Consider the following 26,863-nt stretch of genomic DNA (forward strand, 5'->3'; position numbering starts at 1 on the left):
TTGTCCTGTGGACAGATTCTCCCACCTGAGCTGTGGATTTCTGCAGCTCCTCCAGAGTTATCATGGGGCTCTTGGCTGCTTCTCTTATTAATGCTCACCTTACCCAGCTGGTCAGCCTAGGTCAGTGATGGCAAACCTTGGCACCCCCAGATGTTTTGGAACTACATTTGCCATGATGCTCATGCACTCTGCAGTGTAGGTGAGCATCATGGGAAATGTGGTTCCAGAACATCTGGGGTGCCAAGGTTCGCCATCACTGGTCTAGGTAGACAGCCATGTCTTGTTAGGTTTGCAGTTTTGCCATACTCTTTCCATTTTTGGATAATGGATTGAACCGTGCTCTGTGAGATGTTCAAAGCTTTGGATAATTTTTCATAACCTAACCCTGCTTTAAACTTTATCTCTGACCTGTCTGGTGTGTTCCTTTACCTTCATGATGCTGTTTGTTCACTAAGGTTCTCTAACAAACCTCTAAGGGCTCTTTCACACAGGCGGACTGTTCAGATCTGCCTGTCCGTTTTTTTGGCGGATCTGGACACCCCATGCATCCCTATGGGGCATCGGACGTCAGCGGAGACATGTCCGTTGACATCCGATCCATCAAATCTGGAGGGATGGAAACCCTATTTCCCATCCGTCCAGCGGATCGGATCGAATGGGATCGGATGAGAATGGACCGACGGTCTGTTCCCATCCGATTCCCCCATAGAGATGTATGGGTAACTGACACCTGTGTCTCCGCACACAGTGCGGAGAACAGCTGTCATCCTCCTATTCAGTGGGGGGATCAGCGGATCGATCCCCCGCTGAGATAAACGGAGTCCGTCCGACAGACGGGCTGTGTGAAAGGGGCCCTAAGGGCTCTTTCACACGGTCCGCCTCCGTAGGCGGATCCGTGTTGCTCAGCGGGGATCGATCCGCGATCCCCGCTGAGCTGGGCGGATGACAGCTCCGTCTCTGCTCGCAGAGCGGAGAGGGAGGTGTCTCAGCACCCGCTGCCCTCTATGGGGGGATCGGATGAGAGCGGACCACCTGTCCGCTCTCATCAGTTCCGATCCGATCCGATTACTGAACGGATGGAAAAATAGGGTTTCCATCCGTCCAGATTTCACGCACAGGATCGGATGCGGATGGCAGCGGGTGTCAGCGGAGGTGTCTCCGCTGACACCCGCTGCCCCATAGAGCTGCATGGAGGATCCGATCAGATCCGCCTAAAAAACTGACAGGCGGATCTGATCGGACCGCCCATGTGAAAGAGCCCTAAGGGCTTTACAGAACAGCTGTATTTATACTGAGATAAATAACACACAGGTGGACTCTATTTACTAATTAGGTGACTTCTGAAAGCTATTGGTTTCATTAGATTTTAGTTAGGGGTACCAGAGTAAAGCGGGCTGAATACACATGCATGCCACACTTTCCACATATTTATCTGTAAACAATTTTGAAAACCATTTATCATTTTTCTTCCACTTCACAATTATGTGCCACTTTGTGTTGGTCTATCAAATAAAATCCCAATAAAATACATTTATGTTTTTGATTGTAACATGACAAAATGTGGAAAGGGGTATGAATACTTTTTTAAGGCACTGTAGCAATTCCAAAGAATGCTGGATGGTGTTCACATCAAATTCTCAAAGTGATAAAAAAACACAACCAGCAAAGCAGGTCTTCTGGAGTTAACCCTTCTTTTTATTAGATGCAGTTAAGCACTAAGCAATATTTCAGATATACATTCATTAGACAACATACAAGAGAAAGTACTTCCAAGCTTTTATACCATAGAAATTTAAATTGCTAAAAAACTAAATTAAAAAACACACCCCATCAGACACATACATTGAAATACAGCACTGGCTGTTCATTGTTTTCACAGTGAAATGCCGCACTGGCTGCCCTTTAGGCACAGAAACAAATTCCTTAAGGAACGCCTACAAGCAGCATAATTAAAAATGTCACACAAAACATTAGGAATATGCATATGGTGCTTTCTCTTCCTTTTTATTGGCTCACTTGACGTTCTTCAAATTCTAGTTTGTAGGTGATAATGGATGAATGAAAGCACTGCCTACGTTCCTCAAACAGCTACACATAATAAGCAATGGTGGATCCTAACCTCAGCAGCACACTCATAATTCAGACTACCCACCAACATTCTTACTCATCTACTTTGTGGCACTTCGAGGACACTGAGTCATTATGATTAGACTGGATACCACTTTGGTTTTGCCCGCCACCAGGATGATTTTTAGTGTGCCAAGCATTGCTTAAAGGAGCCACTGACAACAGTTCCTTTAAAGTGCAGTCCTCTGACCTATACAGGAATAAATGGATCTCCTCACTGCTAGTCAGATTCAGACCCAATTATTAAAAGGTCCTATCATACGGATAATTAAGCAAGAGTAAAAAGCAGGACATGGAAAAAAAAAAAAACATCCTCTTGTGCCAAATAAAATTAACCAAATGGTTTGGTTTCTGGACCAGAGAAAAAAAAATTTGCCAAGAGGCCAACAATGGCTCATAGACTGTGTGACCTGCACATTGATCTAAAGTCTGTCCCTCGAGGCCAAATCCCTCTGTCCCTCGTGCAGCCTTAGTGGTCTTTCTTTTTTGGTTTCATGTGTACATCTCAATACAACAGGTCACATTATACTACCAAAAGTTTTATGCTGCACTAAATTTTTTTCTAACCTATGTAATACATTCTTTTATTATTATTATAAAACAAAGCCAATATAAAAAGGAAAAACAGGGAGGTCAAAAAAAGTACTTTTTTAGTTTAGCCAATCATTTTCTGCATATTAGATCTTTGTTGTCTGGTCCATGTAACCAGGGCCGTGGTAGGGACATGCGCCTATATACGGTGTACTAAAGCTTTTTCATGTAAGCAAGTTAGGAGGCCTTATGTCAGGAGTGCTAAACCTTTTGAAGAGTAAGGATCCCTAAAGTGATTTGGTAAATGGTCGCGAGCCACAACGAAATATGGGGTTTTACCACCCTCCAAACTACAAATGTAAACAAGCCCCTAATGTCCTGAGCCCCCTCTAAGACAAGCTTTCATACTGGTGTGCTGCGGCGTACCCGCACCACAGGTGAAGCGCAGTGCACCTGCGGCTTTACTATGGATTAGCTGCACTCTAAGCCATAGACTTTCATTACATCTTGCGGGTGTGGTGCACTTTCAGAAAGCAGCCTAATAACTTTTTTATAAGTGCCAATATGCCCATGCTTCCTCCACTACCGGTGCCAGCTCCATGCACTCTGATGCTCTGGAATGGCAGATCAGCAAGCCGTTGATCGGGATATGGGCTTGCCCACCTGCCATCCCACAGCATGGACATGCGCTTCCCTGATTTGTGGTTGCGAGCCACACCAGAAGGCCACACGTGGAACACCCTTGCCTTATGTGGATGAAGAGTCCAAGCTGGTCATCTCTGACCACCTTACATTTTTTATTTTTACTCTTGTCTATACACTAATCTAACTTTATCAACTACACTGAATATTATTACCCTGATGTACAAAATCTAACCTCCACTTGAATGATCTTCATAAAAGTCCATGTAGTTTTCCCCGGAATAGCCTTTCCTGTATACCCTTGACATTAAAACACATGAAACTATTGTGTTAACCAAGTATATGTTTGGCATAAAACTTTCACATCACTAAGAGACCATGACATGATCTCATGCACTTATTAGATTTATTTTGATTTTTGAGAACTACTTTGGATAAAAATTATTTTTCCATACTAATAATAATTTGAAAATGTAAATTATTGAAATCAAATTTGTATTGACATGAAAAAGTATACAGTGCGTACTTTCTTTGCATAGTACTAATATCACAATAGGTCTTAAAAATGTTTTGTAAAAGGCAAACATTTTTTTTTACAGTTTTGGATAGCAAAGGGAAGGGTTCATATACCTATTAGGATATTTTTTGCTGCATGTATCCTATTGAGGAGATTTTTCTTACTTTCCTATCCTAAAAAAAGCCACACGAAATGTACCAAAATGTCACAAATGTATTTTATTTATTAGAGGTACTTATATAGGGCTGTCAATTTCACACAGTGCTTAAACAGGTGCATCTCATAACATTAGAATATCAAAAAGTTAATTTATTTCACTAATTAAATTCAAAAAGTGAAACTCATATTTCTATATAGATGCGTTACACATAGAGTGATATATTTCAAGCATTTACTTACAGTTAGTGTGTTTTTAAATTAAATTACGGAAATAAATAAATTTTTTAATGATATTATAATTTTATGAGATGCACCAGTATATATATGTATATATATATACACACACACACACACACACACACACACACACAGGTGCATCTCATAAAAGTATGTATGTATGTATGTATGTATGTATGTATGTATGTATGTATACATACATACATACACACACACACACACACACATCACTCCCTACTCTCAAGGAGCTTACAACCTAAGGTCCCCAATTCACATTCATATATACACATACTAAGGACAATTTAAACAGGTCCAATTAACCTACCAGCATGTCTTTGGAGTGTGGGAGGAAATCAGAGTACCAGGAGGAAACCCACCCTGGCACAGGGAGAACATGCAAACTCCAGGCAGGTAGTTCCGTAGTTGGGATTCGAACCGGCGATTGGTTCGAATAAGCTCGACAAGCACTGATAAGTTTGATAAACACAGATGTGCTTTTCACTTAGCAACTGTGCTGTCTGGAAGGGGAAGGTAAGGGGAATTCCCATCCAAAACGGTTATAGCAATAGGTGGATGATTTTCTCACACCTTCTGTGCTCGTGGAAATACAAATTGTAGAATTCCCATCACTTTCTGTCTCTATGACAATGGTTACTAGAACAAACTGAGGAGTGAATCACCCCAATGGGGACACAAAACCTGACAGAGTCGAACCCTTCCCTACTCTACCCAAAAAAAAAAAAAAAAATTACCTTTACATATACTTCAAAATTGAATGGCACATGTGAGATTTTCATATGATACAAAAAGAGACTAGACTGCATTTATTACACCACAAAAACACAACAAAGTTCATTAGCCAGGCTGAAAACTTTTGAACAGCTCCTCATTGCCCTATATGGTGTCTGTCAGTATAGAGCAGTGATGGTAAACCTTGGCACCCCAGATGTTTTGGAACTAACTTTCCCATGACGCTCAACTACACTGCAGAGTGCATGAGCATCATGGGAAATGTAGTTCCAAAACATCTGGGGTGCCAAGGTTTGCCATCACTGGCATAGAGCAATGCTTGGCAAAGTGTATGGGTTGTTTGTATGACGTGGATGTTAGTTTAGAAGGATAAACTTTATTGGTAACATTTTTGATCTCTTACCTATTACATCAGAGGCCCTTAACGATTCCTTTAGGAATAAAACAGAGATCGCCGCACTTCCTGTGCAAAAACAAAAAAAGATGTATATAAGAACAATTCATTATAATCAAAGCTGGAGAGTCAAAACAACCTTAGAATTTCCTATATCTCCTGGGGACTGTATTGATAAGATCTTTGTGCTTGAGTTCCCAGGTCTCCTCAACTACTATGATTGTTATATGGTGGTCCAATTCTTCTTGTATTTATTGATTTTATATTTCAGAGAATAAAACAAAAAAGGTAAAAACACACACAGGTGGTTGGGGACACTCAAACTGCCTGATGGACAGGCAAAGAATAGGGATTTCTGGCAGGGAGTGTTCTTCCTCATTTCTACAATTAAAAGATCACCTTTGGGTGGACTGGCCTATAAAACATGTTTTATACCAGGAAATAAACTAAATGTCAAATCATAATATACAAGAGGTTACTGTGACAAGCACTGTAAAACACAAGGCAGCTGATGAAAGCGGTATCTAAATCTAGATCAAAGTGTGCCTAAAACTGTTCAAAAAAATATCTTAAAGTGGTTTTACTACATTTCAGGAAGGCGATTCTCACCTGGCCTCTAGTTTGATTTTGTTGTAACCTGTGTAGTTTGCTTTGTAATGTGTTGCGACAGAAATGAGGACACCCCAACAAAGTAGAAAAACCGCCAGATGCTAAACGGGTAGATAGACCAAGGAAGATTTTCTCAGAGGAGGTTCCAGTCACCAGGATCCTCCTATAGAGAGTTCTAAGGCAAGCATCATTTTCATCGCCAATTTTCATCATTGTATATATCATCATATTTATATACACAGTATCTCACAAAAGTGAGTACACCCCTCACATTTTTGTAAATATTTTATTCTATTTTTTCATGTGACAACACTAAAGAAATGACACTTTAACTACTTTACATTGTAGCAGTGTAAAGCTTGTATAACAGTGTAAATTTGCTGTCCCCTCAAAATACCTCAACACACAGCCATTAATGTCTGAACCGCTGGCAAAAAAAGTGAGTACACTCCTAAGTGGAAATGTCCAAATTGGGCCCAAAGTGTCAATATTTTGCGTGGTCACCATTATTTTCCAGCACTGCCTTAACCCTCTTGGGTATGGAGTTCACTAGAGCGTCACAGGTTGCCACTGGAGTCATCTTCCACTCCTTAATGACGACATCATGGAGCTGGTGGATGTTACAGATCTTGTGCTCCTCCACCTTCCATTTGAGGATGCCCCACAGATGCTCAATAGGGTTTAGGTCTAGAGACATGCTTGGCCAGTCCATCACCTTTACCCTCAGCTTCTTTAGAAATAAAGTGGTCATCTTGGAGGTGTGTTTGGGGTTGTTATGTTGGAATACTGCCCTGTGGCCCAGTCTCCGAAGGGAGGGGATCATGCTCTGCTTCTGTATTTTACAGAACATGTTGGCATTCATGGTTCCCTCAAACTGTAGCTCCCCAGTGCCGGAAGCACTCATGCAGCCCCAGACCATGACACTCCCACCACAATGCTTGACTGTAGGCAAGACACACTTGTCTTTGTATTCTTCACCTGGTTGCCACCACACACGCTTGACACAATCTGAACAAAATAAGTTTATCTTGGTCTCATCAGACCACAGGACATGATTTCAGTAATCCATGCCCTTAGTCTGCTTGTCTTCAGCAAATTGTTTGCAGGCTTTCTTGTGCATCATCTTTAGAAGAGGCTTCCTTCTGGGACGACAGCCATGCAGACCAATTTGATGCAGCGTGCGGCGTATGGCCTGAGCACTGACGGGCTGACCCCCCCTCCTTTTAACCTCTGCAGCAATGCTGGCAGCACTCATACGTCTATTTCCCAAAGACAACCTCTGGATAGGACGCTGAGCACATGCACTCAACTTCTTTGGTCGACCATGAGAAGGCCTGTTCTGAGTGGAACCTGTCCTGTTAAACCACTGTATGGTCTTGGCCACCATGCCGCAGCTCAGTTTCAGGGTCTTCGCAATCTTCTTATAACCTAGGCATCTTTATGTAGAGCAACAATTCTTTTTTTAGGATCCTCAGAGAGTTCTTTGCTATGAGCTGCCATGTTGAACTTCCAGTGACCAATATGAGAGAGTGAGAGCAATAACACCTGAGACCTTGTAATACTAACAAATCACATGACACCGGGGAGGGAAAATGGCTAATTGGGCCCAATCTGGATATTTTCACTTAGGGGTGTACTCACTTTTGTTGCCAGCGGTTCAGACATTAATGGCTGTGTTAATGGACATTCTGCTACTACTGGGACTTGTGGTTCCTCTCATCTGAGACTCACTACTCCCTCCTTTTTCTTCACTTAAGGACTTTTATGTTATTTTTTGGACTTTTTGTGTGATTGAAGAAGTTTTTTTGAGTAATGCATCACCTCACATGCTGGGACTGCTAGTCCCTCATATTTATAACACTTCCGCGTTATTTGCGTTATATTCTCTAGCGTTTGATGCTCTATGTTTATTTATCATTTATTATTCACTTTTTTAGCGCAGCACATTTTGGGTATATATTGATTTGGACTTTGTTCTATGAGTCTGTGCATGCAGCTTGTTCTTGTTCAACACATTTATAATTTTTTCACAGTTTTTTTCACTTAGCGCAGGAATTTATTGATGTATATTAATGGCTTTGTGTTGAGTTATTTTGAGGGGACAGAAAATTTACACTGTTATACAAAGCTGTACACTCACTACTTTACATTGTAGCAAAGTGTCCTTTCTTCAGTGTTGTCACATGAAAAAATAGAATAAAATATTTACAAAAATGAGAGGGGTGTACTCACTTTTGTGAGATACTGTGTGTGTGTTTGTGTGTGTGTGTATATGCATACAAGTACATATACACACATAGATATATATACACACATACACACACACACACACACACACACACACACACACACACACAGGCCTCAGAAAATGGCACAGGCAGGAAGGGGGGCCCTGGCAGGAGGACCCACCAGGAACAGCCCCTCTCCCCCACAGATGATCGCCCATCACTGGTGGCACACCCCCTCCCCCATCACCAGCATAGCACCATCCCCCTACCCCAGGAGGTGGACCAGCCCACCCCACAGCCCCAGCGTTAGTGAAGGAGCGGGGAGGGGTCAGATGGGGGCGCGAGATGTCCCACAGGGACCACCAGACTGATGAGAGGGGTGCCTAACGGGAAGGAGGGGAAACCAGGGGTCCGACCATCCCATGGAGGGGCCCACATCCACCCCAAAACCCTCCAGGGGGAGAGCGCGAACAGTTACTTACCATACCAGGAACCAGGTCGACAGCACTCCAGACAGAACCTCCTCTCTATCGAAATGGGGGGGCTGTGGGCCAGGAGGAATGCTGCGACTCGGGCCGAGACCCGGTCATATTCGACCTCGCGAGGCATTTAACTCGCAGGCCTAGCGCAGAGCTGAGGTCCACACGCACTCGCTGGCCAGACTGGGGTGACCACTGGATCTAGATTATTCAGCCTGTCGCCCAGTTCGGCAGTTGATTGTGGATCTCACAGGAAAAAAAACAACAGGAGAAAAAAAATCTATCTAAAAATAAAAAAATTGCCAGGGCCAAAGATCCCAGCAAGGAACTAGGTCCTTACTCCTGACTAAGCTGAAAAAAACTGAGTACCTATAGCAGAGAGAGGGAGTATACCCCCTTGGGCTGCCCATAGGCATAGCCAGACATTTTTTCTGGCTAGTGTCCTACTTCTGAAGGGGGCAGTATAACCCAATGGTTAAGAAGATCAGGAGCTGTGTCCGTCAATGAACGAAAGAGAAAGAATTTTATATATAAGAAGACTGCGTTTTTGTGTCCATCCATGTGTAGGTGTTCAAAAAGTGTCAATGTTACATCAAATCTAATTTCAGGTCAACTTCACAGTCAATGTATTATACTTTGTGCCTATAACATAGGTTCCAAGATGCCCAGAAAAATTAGCAGGACCCTTCCCTGCAGACATCAATCCATTCTTAGATTGGCCACTTAGACAGACCCATTACATGCACGTATAGCATTAGTAAAGCATCTTGTTGGCCCGGGTTTTCAGATTCAGATCGGATAACATGCATCTACAATATTCTACGCTGTAAACACTATTTATAAAAGGCTCAAAAACTTTTTCATTGAGGCATTATCTTCATAAACTGCCGGGCCTTGGGAGCAAAATGAGTCATATGTAATAAAAAGATAAAAACAACAGGCAAGATAAACTCGTATTTTCCTCTCCATAATTAGTCGGCCAGGCTTTTATATTATCAGTCTCTCCATGACAACAGTTCAGCATGTCATGGGGCTGTCATTCAATGTTTAAGGCCACATGCTAGCTGAAAGCCGGGTCCCGGAGTCCTAATAGATAAAGGGAATTCACTTTTTTATGTCGCCAGGAAGGTCAGTTCTAAATGGAGGGTTAAAGAGATGATGAACATTGGCAGATCTAGAACTAGATACACTGATGCCATAAAATGTAATGGTTTTTAGGCATACAGACATTTTTTTTTTTTTTTTACTGATGTAAATGCAGCACATTGTTTTTATTGTGCTTGTATACACAGGCATGCAAACATGCGCTGCTTATAGAACAGTACAAAAAATACAAAAATCTGTGATACTGGACAGTATTTTGCATGCATATATGCACATATACACATGCATGCATGGCACATCCTAACGAAAGCTAAAATATTTCTTGCGTGTGTGCAAAAACACACAAATAGGTGCATTAACTATACTGCTCACGGTTTTATGCTGGAATCTGATGTTCATACATTAGTGCTGTGCGTAAGTACCCTACAAAAGGAATGTATAGGGTCCCTGATCAGGTTACTGCTGCTACCTGTGGTCCCCCTGGGGTGCTACCCCTATGAAAAATAGAAACCGAGAAGAAAGATGGAATTAACTTCTCCTTAATTCTAGCCCTGTTCCTCCCTCCACACCTCCAGCATCGCCATCTTTGAAGGAGCGGGGAGAGGGGCAGAGCGCTGTGGACTATCTGTGCACACACACCAAGTTGCCCCTCGCTTGTGCATAAAAACAAAGATCTGGGACCCCCCTTACTTGTACCATCTTCATGCATGCATGAGGGAAAAAGTCACATGTGTGCAGATGTGTTGAAGGTCTTTGACGGGTCCCAAATGCCAACCAGAGCCCGTGTGGAACGAGTGCACATCATTCTCGCCTAGGCAAGAAGGGAGGGAGTGCTGCCCTGAAGCACAAAAAAGTCAAGAAGAGACTGGAACCATGTGAAAAGAATTCGTTTTTTTGGGGTGAATGTCCACTTTAAGTCAACAATAAGATGACAAAGATGCCTGCCTTCCTCTAATCAATTGAAAAATGTGCTCCAATTGCTTATTATCTTATTGCTTATGATAATTATATTAGGATCCTGAGACCTTTCCCCTCACTTGCCAAAATTCTGACAATATCACTGGGGAAGGAAGTAAAAGTGTTTCCAACTGAAACACAACCAGCAGTAAATGTGTGACAGAGGTTCTACCCCGTCTCCAATGAGTCCGAAACTATTATTACATGTACCTCTTAGGCCCCGTTCACACTGGGGCGATCCGACTTCCCGGGGCGACCTCCGAGGTCGCGGTGCGAGCAGCGCGCCGCGACCTCGGAGCGGCCGGCATGGACTTCATAACATTGAAGTCTATGACGGTCGCTCCGGGTCGCCCCAAAGAAGCTCCGGACCCTTTTTCTAAGTCGGAGCGACTTGTGTTGCTCCTATTAGAACGGGTCCGCAGCTTCTCTATGGAAGGCGACCTACGGCGACCTGTGAGGCGACCAGGTCGCCTCACAGGTCGCCCCAGTGTGAACGGGGACTTAAAAGCAGAACTTCAACCAAAAAGAACATAAACAAAAAAAAAGCCCAAATAAAGCCAAAAAAGGCAAGAGTCTGTCAGTCTTGGCCGTCCCTATGTACACATATGGCTTTTTTTCCTCTATAGAAGGAAACCTATGTTTGTCCATTTGGGACAAAGTCTCAGGTTCTCAAGTTGGATACATTCACTGCACTCCCCTTCCACTACATCCATTTCAAGTCTGTGTTAAGCTGGCAATACACTGATCAAAGTTTGACATACCTAAATCTCAGGACAAAGGATCATTTAAAAAAATAAACTGACCAGTAATAGATCTGTGGCCCCCGCAGTGATCAGTATAGAGCTCAGTGTCCAGAGCAATGACTAGTACAAATATCAGAATACCCCAGTAGTGACCAGTACAGATCTCAGTGTCCCAAGCAGGGACCAGTGTAGATATCAGTGTTCCTATTGTGGCCAGTACAGATCCCAGTATCCCCAGCAGTGACCTACTAACTGTGCATCCAGGTTTCCAAGTTCCAAACAGAGTATACAGACCATTCTGGGCATTGGGCACCACTCTGTCTTGCCTCTACCACAGCAGGCTGGCAAGACCAAAATCTATGGCCAGCCTAAATTGGACACAGACCATCACAGAGCTTACACAGAACCTTGCAAATAGTGCATCAGGGGAAGGTATGAAAGGAAGTCACAGATCCAAAAAGGGGGGTTATTTCCAGAAAAGGAAAGATGGTACAAAAAATACTATTTTCTCCACAGGTTTGCTGGTTAATGGTCTAAAGCTAAAACGTATTTGTTGCTTTTTTTTTTGCCTAAAGCAGGAAATGGATGAACCTCTGTCACATTTCTGTCTTCTCAGCCCCACTGGGGACATTCCTGTTAACTTTATGTATTAGGGTCCCATCAGGTCCAACCCACTGCCAGTCAGGTCTTTGCTGTGTGACAGTGCAGTGTAAATCTTAGCACTGGATGGACAAAAACACAAATCCTTTGGCAGATAAAGCACCTCCCTTATATGTATTGTGTATTTAGCAGTTTTCCTGGAGTTCAGCTTTAAAAACAACTTGAGGATAGATATCAGTGTTTCTACCCTTCCTCAACTACGATTAGCAACCTGATGAGCAAATCCAAAAAAAGAAAACTCAAGGATGACATGACTTACCTATAACAGCGACACATCCTAAGGGAGCGATGAGTGTTGCTGGGGCAAAGCCATAAGCAGCAAAGTTGCCCAGTTCCCCAATGCCCATTAGTAACATTCCACACCACCACAGCTTGCTTCTGTAATATGGGATAGGATTCTCCTGTAGGGCTAATCGTACATGTGTGTATTTCTGAAATAGAATAATCATCAACATATTTGACTGCTCTGAATGCAGATATTCAAACAGAAATATACACAATTTAAATAGATATATACACGTTGACCTGTTTAACCTGAGAATGGTTTGTAATTCTGTTCGGCCAGTCTTTGGAATCACACACCTCGCAAAGCTTTTTAGCCTTGTGTCACTTGATGCAGATTCGTTGTCCATTAAGCAGGCCTGGACTAGAGGCCTGAGAAGGGATACTGGAAGCTGTAAACCTGAAACAGGTGCACAATCACTTGGTAATAAGTGTTCCTCTTTGATGGCCAAATCTCCTTTTTGGTCTAGTGCAATGGATAGATGCTTTCTCTCACTTTGAAGGTTAGGACCCTTGACCTTGTTTTCTCCAGACTGTGCACCCCATGCAACTTCTCCAGCAATATTTTTCCTCTCTCTGATTACTACCTTATTTGTTTCTCTCTGTTCCCTGTCTTCCACCTCCTCTTCCTCCAACCGCCTAACAATTACCTGTAGAAACCTTTACCACCTCAACCCTTTTATTCTCTACTCTGCTACTGACCACCTCAGTGACAAAATCTCAACCCTGTCCTGCCCCAACCAAGCCACTTCTGTCTACAACAGTTCACTGTCATCCTTCCTGGATGCACTCGCGCCCCCCACTACACACAGCCTGCCTGCAGCGCGGTCCACGGCCACTGGTGATGACGATGCGGCGCTCCTCTCTGACGCGTTTCCTCCAAATCGGACGTTGAGGTCATCACCAGTCGCCGTGGACCGCGCTGCAGGCGGCCACGATTTCTCTCGCACCAGTGTTTGTTTCCATACGATATAGCAAGACGACTAAATGTAAGTGCACCCTATTGTGTTCTTAATTAAATACCATTGGTACTGCACTATGGTCTGGCTTCTATCTTTATGAGATATATCCGGAAGACTTCGCTGTGGCCATAGAGGAATACCGCCCAGAGTGCCAGGACTGAGGAGAACCACCAGTAGAGGAGTGTACATACGAGCCCTGCTAATTTTTACATCCGGTAAGAGGCTGAACTCTCCTCACATCTGAGTGTGTCACTCTTCCCTCCTCCTGAGCATCCATCCTACATTTGAGCTGACACGAACGCTCTCACATCTTATTTCGGTAAGGGGCTAGTCTCCATTGAGGTGGTCGGATCTATCTGCACCTGATAGTCTCAAGAGGATTCCTTTTCAGGACTTTTTACATCCCTACGGGATCCAATTGGGACTAGAGACATTTCCTTTTCTAGTATACACTTCACAGTGGTGTTAATCTTTGTTTCAGCGGTATAGCCCCATTGAGGGATACTGTTTTATTCATGCACAGACTATTTTGTTGTTACTGGCTTAAGTTTGTTGATTAACACACTCACCATTTGTCACGACCTCTTTGAGGGCCATTGATTGGATTGGTTGCTCACGGGTCTACCTATTATTTGCATCTGTAGTTGTGTATGCTCACAATTTATTTTAGCACGGTCATTTGTTTAATAGAGTGCTGATAATACCTCATCACAGGAATTTTGCACTTTGATGCACATCCATTCACAGTGCAAATACAGTCTACTGTATAAGTAACCTGGCACACACCTCGGGGGTGAGGGTGACATTTCTTTTTTTTTTTCAAATATAATTTTTTATTTACTTTTTTTAAAAATAAACAGAAACCAAAAACACAGAAAGGCATACTTTGGAACAGCAGTTACATACATGCCAAAACAAATTATCAGGATACCAACAACATTCCATTGATCAACAGATAACGAAAGGCAAAAGGGAATACAGGTCATCCCGGCACCCTCTTGTACCTCTACCGGAGGGTCCCATAAAATGAAATACCTTCCTAAAACATCATCTGTCTCGACTTATAATTAAATAAATTCTCACATTACCCTTCCCTTCCAGATTGCCCTTTTTGTTAACTAAAGACGAACCAAATAACGAACAACAACGAACACACTCACACAAGAGAAAAAAAAAAAAAAGGGGAATTTTCTCTCTCTCTCCTCCCCCCCCCCTCCCCCCATCCCCGACATAGTAGGCTACTTCACCATCTAAGTACGCAGCCAAGATGTACCCTCATCAGACAGAATATAAGTATTCCAGGATTCCCAGGTCTCACAATATAATTCTCGCTTGCCTTGTGATGTTAACACCAAATCCTCCATCTTATTAATGGCCTCTACCCTCCGTATCCACTCTTTTACCGTCGGGGGGCAAGGACTTTTCCACAATACCGGAATGCAGGCCTTTGCTGCATTCACTAAGTGTCTTACCACCGATTTCACGTATCTCTGCACGGGTATGTCTGAAAGATGGAGCAAAAAAAAAGCTGGATCCTCTTGAATAGAGTATTCCGTGAATTTTTGAACAATAGCTCTAATTTCAGACCAATATACTGAGAGTTTGGGGCATGACCAAAAAATGTGAAGCAGCGTTGCATCTTCCCCCCCACAGCGCCAACAATTCGCCGATGTATTTGGAAAGATCCTATGAAGTCTATGGGGTGTATAGTACCACCTGCACATTAACTTAAAATTAGTCTCTTGAATTTTGGTGCAAATAGACGATTTAAAGGAAAGCAAGATAATATTTTGTATTTGCCGTGGTGTAAAAGTACGATGTAAATCAGATGCCCATTTGGTCAAACACGTCGGGGGAGAGTCATCCATCGGAGTCGTTAATAAACTATAAAGTAAAGAAAGCGTATGTGACAGGACCCCCTCTTTCAGACAGTACTCTTCAAATTTAGTCAAACTTCTTGCGAAATCTACTGGGTTCGGCAGTGTATGTAAAAAATGATGAAGTTGTAAGGCTGACCAAAAAGTCAGTCTAAAATGTCCATCCATGTTTGTTAAATTCTCCAGTGTCGGCCATCTATCCGACACCAGAAACTGGGCCGCCCGGGTGTGTCCAGAAGCTCCCAATGCAACTAGATCTGGTGAGACTAGGCCCGGTGTAAACCGTGGGTTTCCAATTACTGGCATTAATGGAGAACATGGCGGGGAAAGAGAATGCCGTGTCATGACCGGATTGCATATTCGCAGTGTTGTACCCATAAGAGGATGCAAACGTAGCTGCGAGGGCAGGTCTGAGTAACACCACAGTGCACCCTTCAAGGGAATATTCGTCTGTGCTTGCTCTATGTTAATCCACAGCTTAGATGCCTGGTGTCGACACCAGTCAACCACTCTGCTAAGATGAACTGCTTGAAAATACTTCTGTATATCCGGTAAAGCTAAACCGCCGAATGCTCTTGGTCGGATCATTTGCGTCCGTGCCAGACGAGGTCTTTTCTGTGCCCACACAAATTTAGTGAAAAGGGAATGAATCAGATGAAAGTACCTGGCGGGCGGCCGTATCGGAAGGGTCCTTAACAGATACAGATGCTTGGGTAGTATACTCATTTTTAGCAGGTTACACCTGCCAAACCATGAGTGTATACCCAAATGCCACTTATCCAAAAGAGAACGTGTCTCCCCAAAAATTCATGTCATAAACCTTAGATAAACAAGATGGAATTAAAGTACCTAAATATCTTAAGGCCCTATCTGTCCATCGGAAACCAAAACTCATTTGGAGGGTGCGTAAATGATACGAACGTGCTCCCACTCCCATTGCTTCTGATTTGTTAAAATTAATTTTAAAATTTGAAAGGGATCCGTACCTGGTCAGTTCCCGCAGCAAATTCGGAAGAGAGAGGGAAGGATTTGTCACCGAAAACATAAGATCATCAGCATAGGCTGATATCTTATGTTGGCTTCCACCTATCCCCACTCCCTGTATGTCTGGATTTTGGCGCACAGTACAAAGGAAAGGCTCCAATGTGAGAACAAATAAAAGAGGAGACAAGGGACAACCCTGTCTCGTACCATTATTAATAAAAAAGGGTTCGGATAACAGACCATTCACCTTAACCTGTGCTGTAGGGATTGAATATACACTAGTGATCCATCGCATCATATTGCTTCCCAGGCCAATGTATTTAAGAACCGCAAACATAAAACGCCAGTTCACCCTATCAAAGGCCTTTTCCGCGTCGGTATTAATAAAAACACTCGGTATTCGAGAAGTGTTAGCCACATGGATCAGGTTTAACACTTTGGTGGTGTTGTCCCTAGCCTCCCGGCCTGGGACAAACCCCACTTGGTCAAGGTGAATAAGGTCCATAAGATGCGGGGCTAAATGATTGGCCAAGATTTTCGTAAAAATTTTCAAATCAATGTTAAGTAAAGAAATAGGCCTATAACTTTCACATAATGTAGGATCCTTCCCTTCTTTCAGTAGGATGGTAATATGTGCCATTAGTGTATCTCTAAGCATATTGGTGCCCTCCCTTACCGAATTGTACAGCCTGACCAGGTACGGGCCCAAAATAGAAAGGAAAACTTGGAAATATAGTAATGTAAATCCATCTGGCCCGGGAGCCTTCTTTAACTTCATAGCACCTATAGTCTGTTGGACCTCTAACAGTGAAATCGGTTTATCTAACTGCTCTCTGGTTTCACTAGGTAATGTAGGGAGCCGAGACCTTTCCAGATATTCCTCTATCTCCAAATTAGAAGAAACAGTCTCCTTCAATGAATACAGCGAGGAATAGAATCGGCTAAACTCTTCCACAATCTGTTTAGGTGGGGTCAACGTATGGCCTTGTGTTGAGACAATATTAGGGACATAGGTTGAGAGTTTCGATTCTCTCACCGAATTTGCCAAAAGTTTCCCACATTTATCCCCATATTCATATCCCCGGGCTCGGCTCCTCTGTAGGGCTGCTTTGGCCCTATACAGGTGCAGGTCTGTTATTTGTTGGCGTGTTCTTATCAACTCTGTCTCCAATACAGACGTCGCAGCATGTCTATATTGCGATTCTAGCTGACGGAGTGTATCTAGAAGCTGCATTAAATGTTTGTCTCGTTCCTTTTTAAGTCTCGACCCGTGTTTAATAAAGAGCCCCCTTAGGACCGATTTATGGGCCTCCCAGATGTTCCCTATCCCACTTTCCTCCAGGTCATTCCTCTGAAAATAATCCTGTAATTCCGACGAGATCTCTGTCAGAACATCAGGGGTCTGTAGGAGGGTCTCATTCAACCTCCAAAAGCGTTGACGGGCCACGGCTTGGTCTGACAGAGAGTAAGTGATCATCACTGGCGCATGGTCTGACCATGTTATGTCACCTATTGACGATGCCTTAATCGCATGTAGCTGTCTGTGTGGAATTAAAAAATAGTCAATCCGTGAGTAACATTTATGGGAAGATGAATAAAATGTATAATCTCTCTCCGATGGATGCCACAGACGCCATACATCTATCCATTGAGCATTATAAAACGTTTGTGCGATACTTTTACAGGCCGACGGCAAAATAGCCGATCTGCCTGTAGACGCATCCAAACGGGCTATCAATGGGACATTGAAATCTCCGCCTAGAATAAGCTGTCCTTCCACGAACTCCAACAGCGATTTAGTCACTCTTTTGAGAAACCCTGCTTGGCGATCATTTGGAGCATATATTGTTGCAAAAGTAAACTGTATGTCTCCAATCTTCCCTCTCACAAACAAATATCGTCCCTCGGGATCCGACAATATCTCACTCAATTTCCATGGAAGTTTGGAGGATAACAAGATAGTCACTCCTCGGGACTTAGCCTCCGCATTGGTGGCGTGATAGGCTGTATTATAGCATCTATTCGTGAGTTTGGGCACTCTATCCCCCCTAAAGTGGGTCTCTTGGATGAAAGCTACATCCACTCTCGAACGCTTGAGGTCATTAAGCAACATCTTCCTCTTTTCTGGTATATTAAGACCCCTAGCGTTCAAGGAGAAGATGACAAGGTCCTCCATCATCGGGGTAGGCTAAAAGAGGGGAAGGAGGAGAGGGAAGGGGATAAGAAGAGGAAAAAAAAAGAAGGAGAAAAAAAAAAAAAAAAACCACAAACAAAAACACAATCTCACACAATTACCTCCCCACACCCGGGCAAAGCAGGGTAGTCTCTTAGTCTCTTACCACCCGTTCCCCGGTTCAATTCCCCCTATCACTAACAGGGACAAACTCCCATGTACACTATGTGACCGAAGTCACCCCTCAGTGTACTGGCCTAAATGGGGCAGTGATCCAAAGCATGTACGGGCAGAACACCTAAAAAAAAATAAAAGGAATAAAAAATAAGAGCACCGCTCTCCCGGACCCTCTCCAACCCCCCCAACCAACAACAAGAAAAAACAAAAGACAGGGACCCCACTCTGAATCCTGACTGTTTTTAGAATGGAGAGTCAAAGGCCCTTAGCCGACCTCTTCTAGCTATTCTTCCTGATGAGAAAAAAAAAAAAAAATTAATAAATAAATATATAAATCTCTCCCCCACCTCCCCCGATCCCAAGCCCTCATAGGTAAGGGAAAGCGAGAAGGGAGGGTGTCAATCATCTTGTCCCTAATAAAGGGCACTATTTACCTCCCCCCAAAAAAAAAAAAAAAAAAAAAACCCTCACCCACTCAAAAGAAGTAGAGGTGATACACCTCTCTCCCCTTCTTCTTTTAAAGATATCTTCCCCCTTCTCTTTATCTGTAAGTACCCCCTAATTAAGGTCATCAAAAAGTTTCTCCGTATACAGTTATTAATACCACTTCTAAAATAAGTAGGGGAGAATTCATACACAACTGGGTCCCTTACTACTAGGGGTGGTCGAGTACTGTTTCCCATATGTGGGCCCCTCCCGCGCCCCGGGCCCGGGCACCTGGCAACACTCAGCATTCCAAGTGAATGTGTATTAGGAAATTTGTTGTGCTACTTATATAACCTGTGCCTCCCAAAAAAAAAAAAAAAAAAATTTCTTAATGTGACACAAAACAAAAAAAAAAAAAAAAACGAGAGGCCTCTGACACTATGACCTCATATTTATTACCTGTGCTTAAGGAGAGTTCTTGTCTCTCAAAGAAAAAACATCACGCTCACATTAAAAAAAAAAAAAAAAAAGAAGGGGGAAAACCCCCATAAGCTATTGAGTATTAGTGTTAGTTATTATGCTGAGCAATTCCCCTGGCCCCCGACCCCCCCTTGGACATGAGAGGAGACCTCCCCATCACAATCTGTCCCCTACAACCCCCTTTATCATACTAGAGTAGACCAGGGGGAGAGAAAAAAAAAAGGGGAAAAGAAAAAAAGAAGAAAACCTCCTCCCTTTCCCTTTTTCCCCTCCTTTCTTTAAAGGGGATAAAAAAAAAAAAGGGGAACCAAGCAAAGAGAAAAAAAAAAAAAAAAGGAGAATACAAAAAAAACATTCCATAACTAATACATAAAGGCAGCTTGTAATATCTACATCAAGGCTTAATTCTCTGTTTCTCTTCATGTTAATCCAGCCTCTTGCACTTCCTTAGGGGAACCCTTTTTTTCCTGTTGTGCAAGGCGCCTCTTTCCAGGAACTCCTATACCTCCACTCCTCTGTCCCGGGAAGAAAGTTAACCAATTTGGAACCTGGAAGGGATCTATTCCCGAAAATGAGAAAAACGTTGGCAGATCGCTTGGCGATCGTAAAATAAAATAGCCTTGCTTATTACGAAAAGTAACTGAAAAAGGGAACCCCCAATGATAAGTCAGGCCTAACTGTCTGGCCTTCTCAAGAATGGGCCTTAAAATAGCCCTCCTCTGCAGTGTGGCTTTGGATAGGTCCGGGAGGATTTTAATGGGTACCCCCTCATAGTCTACAGTACCTTTGTCCCATGCGCCCCGTAGTATCAGTTCTTTGTCCGTAAAGTGATGGATCCGGCAGACCACGTCCCTTGATCCGTCAGAGTCGGTAGGTCGGGGACCTGGGGCTCGATGGACCCTGTCGAACTGGAGTCTGGTCAGATACCGATCGCCCAGAATTATCTTAAATATGTCTTTTGCGACTTCTGCTAGGTTTTCCGACACTATAGCCTCCGGTAGACCTCTCAAACGCACATTATTACGTCGGCTTCTGTCCTCTAGCTCCTCCATGCGGAGCTGCAAGGACATCTCTGCTTCCAAATGTGTCTTGGTATGGGTTTTCCAGATCCCCCACTCGCCTTTCCACAGAGGTAAGAGTCGACTCACCCGCCGTCACCCTCTGTGTTACTGCCTGCATCTCCTCTCTCACCTCTGCTATGGCGGCCTGTTGTTTTTCCTCCATCCGGATCACCAATGCCTCAATATCTGCCTTAGTAGGCAAAGCTTGCAAAAGGGCACGTAATTCAGCATCCGCCCTCAATGACAGGACCCCTTCCCCCATCCTGGGGTCGGCCGGGTGGTCCGGGTGTGTTTCAAGTATCTCCGACATGGCCGGGGATCCTGAATGAGAACTCGCAATACAAGCCGGGTCCGCCACTGTAGTCTGCCGACCACGCTGCGACGCCATCTTAGAGCCAGATGAACCAGGGACTGCCGCAGGGAAAAACTGTGAGATCTCCCCTTCTGTTCTGCTCGATCTCGTTCTCTGCACTGAGCCTTTAGTTTTACGCTTCTTAGTCAGAGTCATGTCCGCTGTAATGTTCCAAACATGCCGGTTAGGTTAGGGTCGGAGAGAGAGCCGGGAGCTCAGTAGATGCGTGTCTCTACTCCGCCATGGCTTAGCCACGCCCCCCTGATACACTCTGACATTTCTTATAGTGTTCTTCCCACCTCTGATTTGTGACACATATAAATTTAGCGCACCTGATTTTTTATGTATAAGTTTATCACCAATTGGTTCCAAGGTAGCAGCTTTATTTTTCACAGATCCTGCGCACAATTTTCTTTATACAAACTCTCTATTTTGTGCAACACTCACTCACTCACTGCCCAGGAGTGCCCACCACTCACTCACTCACTCACTGCCCACTTCAAAAATAAGAATGATACAATTTAGGATGAGATCTCTGCTGTACAGGTACCTTCCCCACTTAACACTTCATGTCCACAGGTAGAATTATTACTTCCCGCTTTTAACCCTGCTAAACTGGGTTGCTAAACTTTTTTCTAATGCTTACCTAACGACCTGTCCCCTGGACCCTGTACCCGGGCAAATACTACCCTCACCCTCTGGCTCTATCCTACACTGTAACTCACATCTTCAGTCTCTCCCTCTCTTCTGGTATATTCTTCAACTCTCTAAAACATGCACTAGTCACCCCCATACTTAAAAAAAACCCTCATTGGACCCCGCCAATCTTCACAACCTATGCCTCATCTCCTTTCTCCCCTTTTCTGTTTCAATATTTTTATTCAATTTTCAGAATTTCAGTACAAAGTTATGATGTAATGCAAAAGAATGCAAACTAGCTCTGTCAACCTATACAGTAAATTAGAAGTTATCAATGGTAGAAAATTTTAAGGGTAAGGAGTTAGGACAGAAATCCATGGAAGTCCACCAATGGGTATCAGGAACTGCGACAGGGTGGTCAACTGTAGAGAGACTTTCATTGAGAAACATGTTCACTTATAGTCCAAAAAGAGGCCAAGCAACCCATAGGTCTTACATCAGATCAACTTTTTACATTCAGCAGAGGGGTCAAGCAGAACAACACCCGCCCACCCCACCACTAAGGCAGGCTATAGACATAAATAAAGGAATTAAAGCACACATAGTGACTATTATGTCATCTAACACTATACTTATTTATCCCACCCTAAAAATATTACATACTTAGAAAAATCAAGTAGAACAACAACATGTCCATTAAGGTAGATCGTTATCCTTGCTCCCCTTTTCCTCCAAACTCCTTGAATGTCTGGTCTACAACCAACTGAGCTACCACCTCACTAAGAAGAACTTTCTTGATCCCCTTCAGTCTGGATTTCGCCCTCAACATTAAACAGAAATAGCTCTTTTAAAACTCACAAATGATCTACCAATGGCTGAAAACTATTATAAAACTATCATAATAAAAACTTATTTTGTACGCCTAATCCTGGACTTCTCTGCTGCCTTTGATACAGTTGACCACCCCCTCCTAAAAAAAAAAAACTCCACTCCTTTGGTCTCTGTGACTGTTCTCTTCGCTGGTTCTCATCCTACCTATCCCACCGCACATTCCTCTTCCTTTTTCCCTCGGGGTCCCCCAAGGTTCTGTCCTTGGATCTCTCCTATTCTCAATCTACACCTCCCCCCTGGATCAGCTGTTAACCTCCCATGGCTTCCAATACCATTTCTAGGATGATGAGACCCAAATCTATCTTTCTACCACTCAGCTCTGGTCATCAGTCTCCTCATCCATCACTAATTTACGAACAAGACATATCAGCCTGAATGTCACACCACCACTTTCTCAAACTCAGTCTATCCAAAGCCAAGCTCATATTATTTCCTACCCTACATGCCTCTTCCTCTGACTCTTCTGTCAAGATCAATGGTACAACTATCAACCCATTCCCGCATACCAAGGTCCTAGGTGTAATCCTGGACTCTGAAATATTCTTTCGGCCCCACATCCAATCGATCACTTTCCAAAGCTTGCTGCCTCAACATATGCAACATCTTCGAAGTATGCCCCTTCATAACCAATGACACCACAAAGCTTCTAATTCACTCCTTGGTTATCTCTTGCCTTGACTACTGCAACTACAGGATTACCTTTACATAGGCTATCCCCCCTTTAGTCCATCATGAATGCTGCTGCAGACTCATCCACCTTACTAACCGTTCAGGGTCTGCTACTCCACTCTGCCATCCCTCCATTGGCTGCCACTCACCCAACTAATTAAACTCAAAATACTAGCAGCAACTTACAAAGCCATCCACAACTCTGGCCCCAGCTACATCACTAACCTAGCCTCAAAATACAAACCAAATCTTTCTCTTTGTTCCTCCCAACACCTACTGCTCTCTAGTTCCCTTGTCACCTCCTTCCATGCTGCCCTCCAGGACTTCTCCCGAGCCTCTCCCATCCTATGGAACCCCTTACCCCAATTTGTCTGACTATCTTCTACTTTGTCCAGTTCTAGGCGATCTTTGAAAACCCTTCTCTTCAGTGAAGCCTATCCTTCCCTTACCTAACAACTTTACTTTTATTTTCTCCATCAGCTCATCTCCCACAGGTATTACCTGTAGTTTCCCTTGACCCTCCCTTTTAGATTGGAAGCTTTAATGAGCAGCGCCCTTCAATTCCTCCTATAATGAATGGAATTGTAACTGTACGGTCTGCCCTCATGTTGTAAAGCCCTGAGCAAACTGTTAGCACTATATAAATCATATATAATAAATAATAACAAAAGTCATAAACAACCATACCTTAAATCTGTAATATATTAAAATGAAAACCTTGTATCCAGTAAGACATCATTACTGCTCAGTTTTCGTAAAATAACCAACAGCTAATTAAATTGAATTTAGGACGCCGGCATCTAAAAGCAGCAGTGCTGAACTCTGAGTCACAGCGCTGCCTGGGGATAGCAAATCTAGGCAAGCAAGTTTTACAGGCATTGTGCGTTTGTATTTTTTACAAAGTCTAACATTAAATATATTATTTAAAGTAACTGCAACTGTAATTTTTAAGCTTCGGTTTGGCTACAATGGGAAAACATTGGAATCTCCATCAGGTTTTATTGCTCTCTGTGGCCCCATAGGGAATGCTTTCCATTACTTTTGGTCTGCATGTCACTGACTCACTGAACAGGAAGTGAGGGCAAATTTCTCCACTGGAGACACATCAAAGAAAAAAAAGTGTAAGTACTATGGAGAAAGCTAAGAACCATGTTCAGGATTTTATTTGAGGTCTATGAAGGGAAACCTTGTATGCCAATGCATGGTAAAAGTGAGTGGAAATCTTATTAAAGTAGAAGTACAGTCTAAACATTTTTTTTTTCATTTTGGATCGAGCAAGAGAGAGATTTCTAACCCCTGTCAGATTTATTTTACTTTTTGCCATCGGTGTCCTGTTGCAGAGATTTCCCTTCACTTCCTCTCCTGTAGCCAAACAGGAAGTGAGAGTAAATGCCTGAGAATTAGGGGAATTCCTTGGAGACCCCCAGGCCACCCGAACTAGTGTCCCCATTGGAAGATTTCCCCTCTATTACTTTTTCAGGGACAACCCAAAATTTGGGATTTGCTTTTACTTTCAATGCTAATCGTAAACAGGACAAATAGAGAGGGTGAATCTCCCCAACGGGGGCACAAACAGCAATAAAAATTGACAGGTGTTTAAATCACTCTCCACTCTTATCCAAAAACGTACAAAAAATTTTTTACCTTTAGTTATACTTTTACTACTTCTGGTCCGCCCGCCGCAGTTTTTACTTCCGTAGTTTGACGTTAAATACCAGTGTTATGGCAGCAGATAGCTGCCATAACCCCAGTATTTTCTTACAGAGCCGGCGGTTCTCTTTAACATAAAAGTGGTGCCAGCAACAGATTCGCCACAGGATTACTTTTATGGGTGGCGGTAGAGGTTGCCCCCCACCGATTTCCGGTCTTTTTCCCGCTTACCGGAGCCGTCGGTAGCGGAGAAAACGATCCAGTCCTTCTGTGTCCCAGTTGAGTGAGGGCAAGATGGTCGCCACTCGACTCTATGGCCTTGGAGAACCAGAGCAACATCATACGTCGCTTCCTCCCAACAGCTCACATATTTAAACGGTGTTCAAACTACACATGTGATCGTATCACCGCGATCGTTAGAGCGAGAGCAATAATTCTAGCCCTAGATCTCCTCTGTAACTCTAAATTGGTAACGTTTTTAAAGCGTTGCCTATGGAGATTTTTAAGTACCATTGTTTGTCGCCATTCCCGCGCAATTTTGAAGCAGAACATGTTGGATATCTATTTACTCAGCGTAACATTATTTTTTACATTAAAGAAATAAATTGGGCTAACTTTACTGTTTTCTTATTTTTTTAATTAAAAAAGTGTATTTTTTTCCCCCAAAAATGTGTTTGTAAGATCGCTGCGCAAATACGGTGTGACAAAGTATTGTAACGATCTCCATTTTATTCTCTAGGGTCTCTGCTAAAAATAACATATATAATGTTTGGGGGTTCTAAGCAATTTTCTAGCAAAAAAATGGGATTATTGACTTACCATAAAATCCATTTCTCTAAAGTTCATTGACCGACACAGCTCCTCATCTTCTTGACTACGTGGGTTATACTGCCCCCACTGGTGTAGGACACTAGGCAGAAAAGAACTCGACTACGCCTATGGGGCAGTCCCAGGGGGTATACTCCCACTCTCTGCTATAGGTACTCAGTTTTGTTACAAGCAGTGTCAGAAGAGAAAAACGCAACTCCATAGAGAGGTGGATGCTGTGTCTGTCAATGAACATCAGAGAAATGGATTTTACAGTAAGTCAGAAATCCCATTTTCTCTTCGTTCATTGACAGACACAGCTTCTCATCTCCTAGACTACGTGGGACATCCCAAAGCAGTGTCAAAACATGAGGGGTGGGAACAGCAAGAAAAAAAATAAAAACATAGCCAAACATAGCCAAACAGGTAACATGGAGCTCAATCATAAAACAACTGGAACTCACCTAAAAAAAAATTAAAACACCCTCAAAGAGGACAAAGTCCTCTAAACAGCAGCCTGCAAAACCTTGCGGTCGAAGGAAGCATCCGCAGATGCCAACACATCCACCTTCTAAAACTTTGTGAACGTGTGTACAGACGATCAAGTGGCCGCCTTGCAAACCTGCATCACTGACGCCTGATGACGCAAGGCCTAGGAGGCACTAAGCGCCCGAGTAGAGTGTGCCTTAACAGGGAAAGGAGGAACCTGACCCTTAATGGAATAAGCCTGAACCACAGTCTGTCGGATCCATCTGGAAATGGTCACAGCAGAAGCAGCCAACCCTTTGCGAGGCCAATCCTTTGCAAGGTCCATCCGTCTGACTTTCTAAAAGACTCCGTAGCTTCCAGGTACACCCTTATTGCCCGAACCACATACATTGAATGCAAGGCAATTTCCTTAGGATGCTTAGGCCTGAGACACAGGGAGGGCAACATGATGTCTTCATTCAAATAAAAATCAGAGACGACCGTTGGAAAGAATGACGGACATGGACGAAGAACCACCTTATCCCAGGTAAAACGAACAACAAGACAGCCCTGCCAGCTCTGGCACACTGTGCGCAGAAGTAATAGCCACCAAAAAGACCACCTTCTGGGACAATGTAAGCACGGGAACCTCCCAAATGTTTTCAAAGGGAGGCTTATGGAGGCTTATGGAGAACTGACAACACCAAACTGAGGTCCCATGGCGGTAAAGGAGACCACACTGGAGGAACCAAGTGTCTAACTCCCTGGAGAAAAGTATGCACCAAGGAGTGTGTGGCCAACGGACATTGAAAGAAAACCGCCAAAGCC

At 43.4% G+C, this 26,863-nt stretch overlaps 1 protein-coding gene across 2 annotated transcripts in view; it reads right to left on the reverse strand.

Moving 5' to 3' along the window:
* Window positions 1-26,863, reverse strand: part of NIPAL2 (NIPA like domain containing 2) — a 191,647-nt gene that overhangs the window by 116,574 nt on the left and 48,210 nt on the right. For both annotated transcript variants that reach the window (XM_082259221.1, XM_082259222.1), the window contains exons 3-4: window positions 12,397-12,568; window positions 5,367-5,426 (exon numbers count right to left, since the gene is read on the reverse strand). In XM_082259221.1, the coding sequence (XP_082115347.1) occupies window positions 5,367-5,426; window positions 12,397-12,568 (232 nt within the window). The remainder of the gene's footprint in view (window positions 1-5,366; window positions 5,427-12,396; window positions 12,569-26,863) is intronic.

The sequence above is a fragment of the Pelophylax lessonae genome, assembly GCF_965119305.1.
Source record: "Pelophylax lessonae genome assembly, chromosome: 5".
In the NCBI taxonomy this organism is placed as follows: Eukaryota; Metazoa; Chordata; class Amphibia; order Anura; family Ranidae; genus Pelophylax; species Pelophylax lessonae.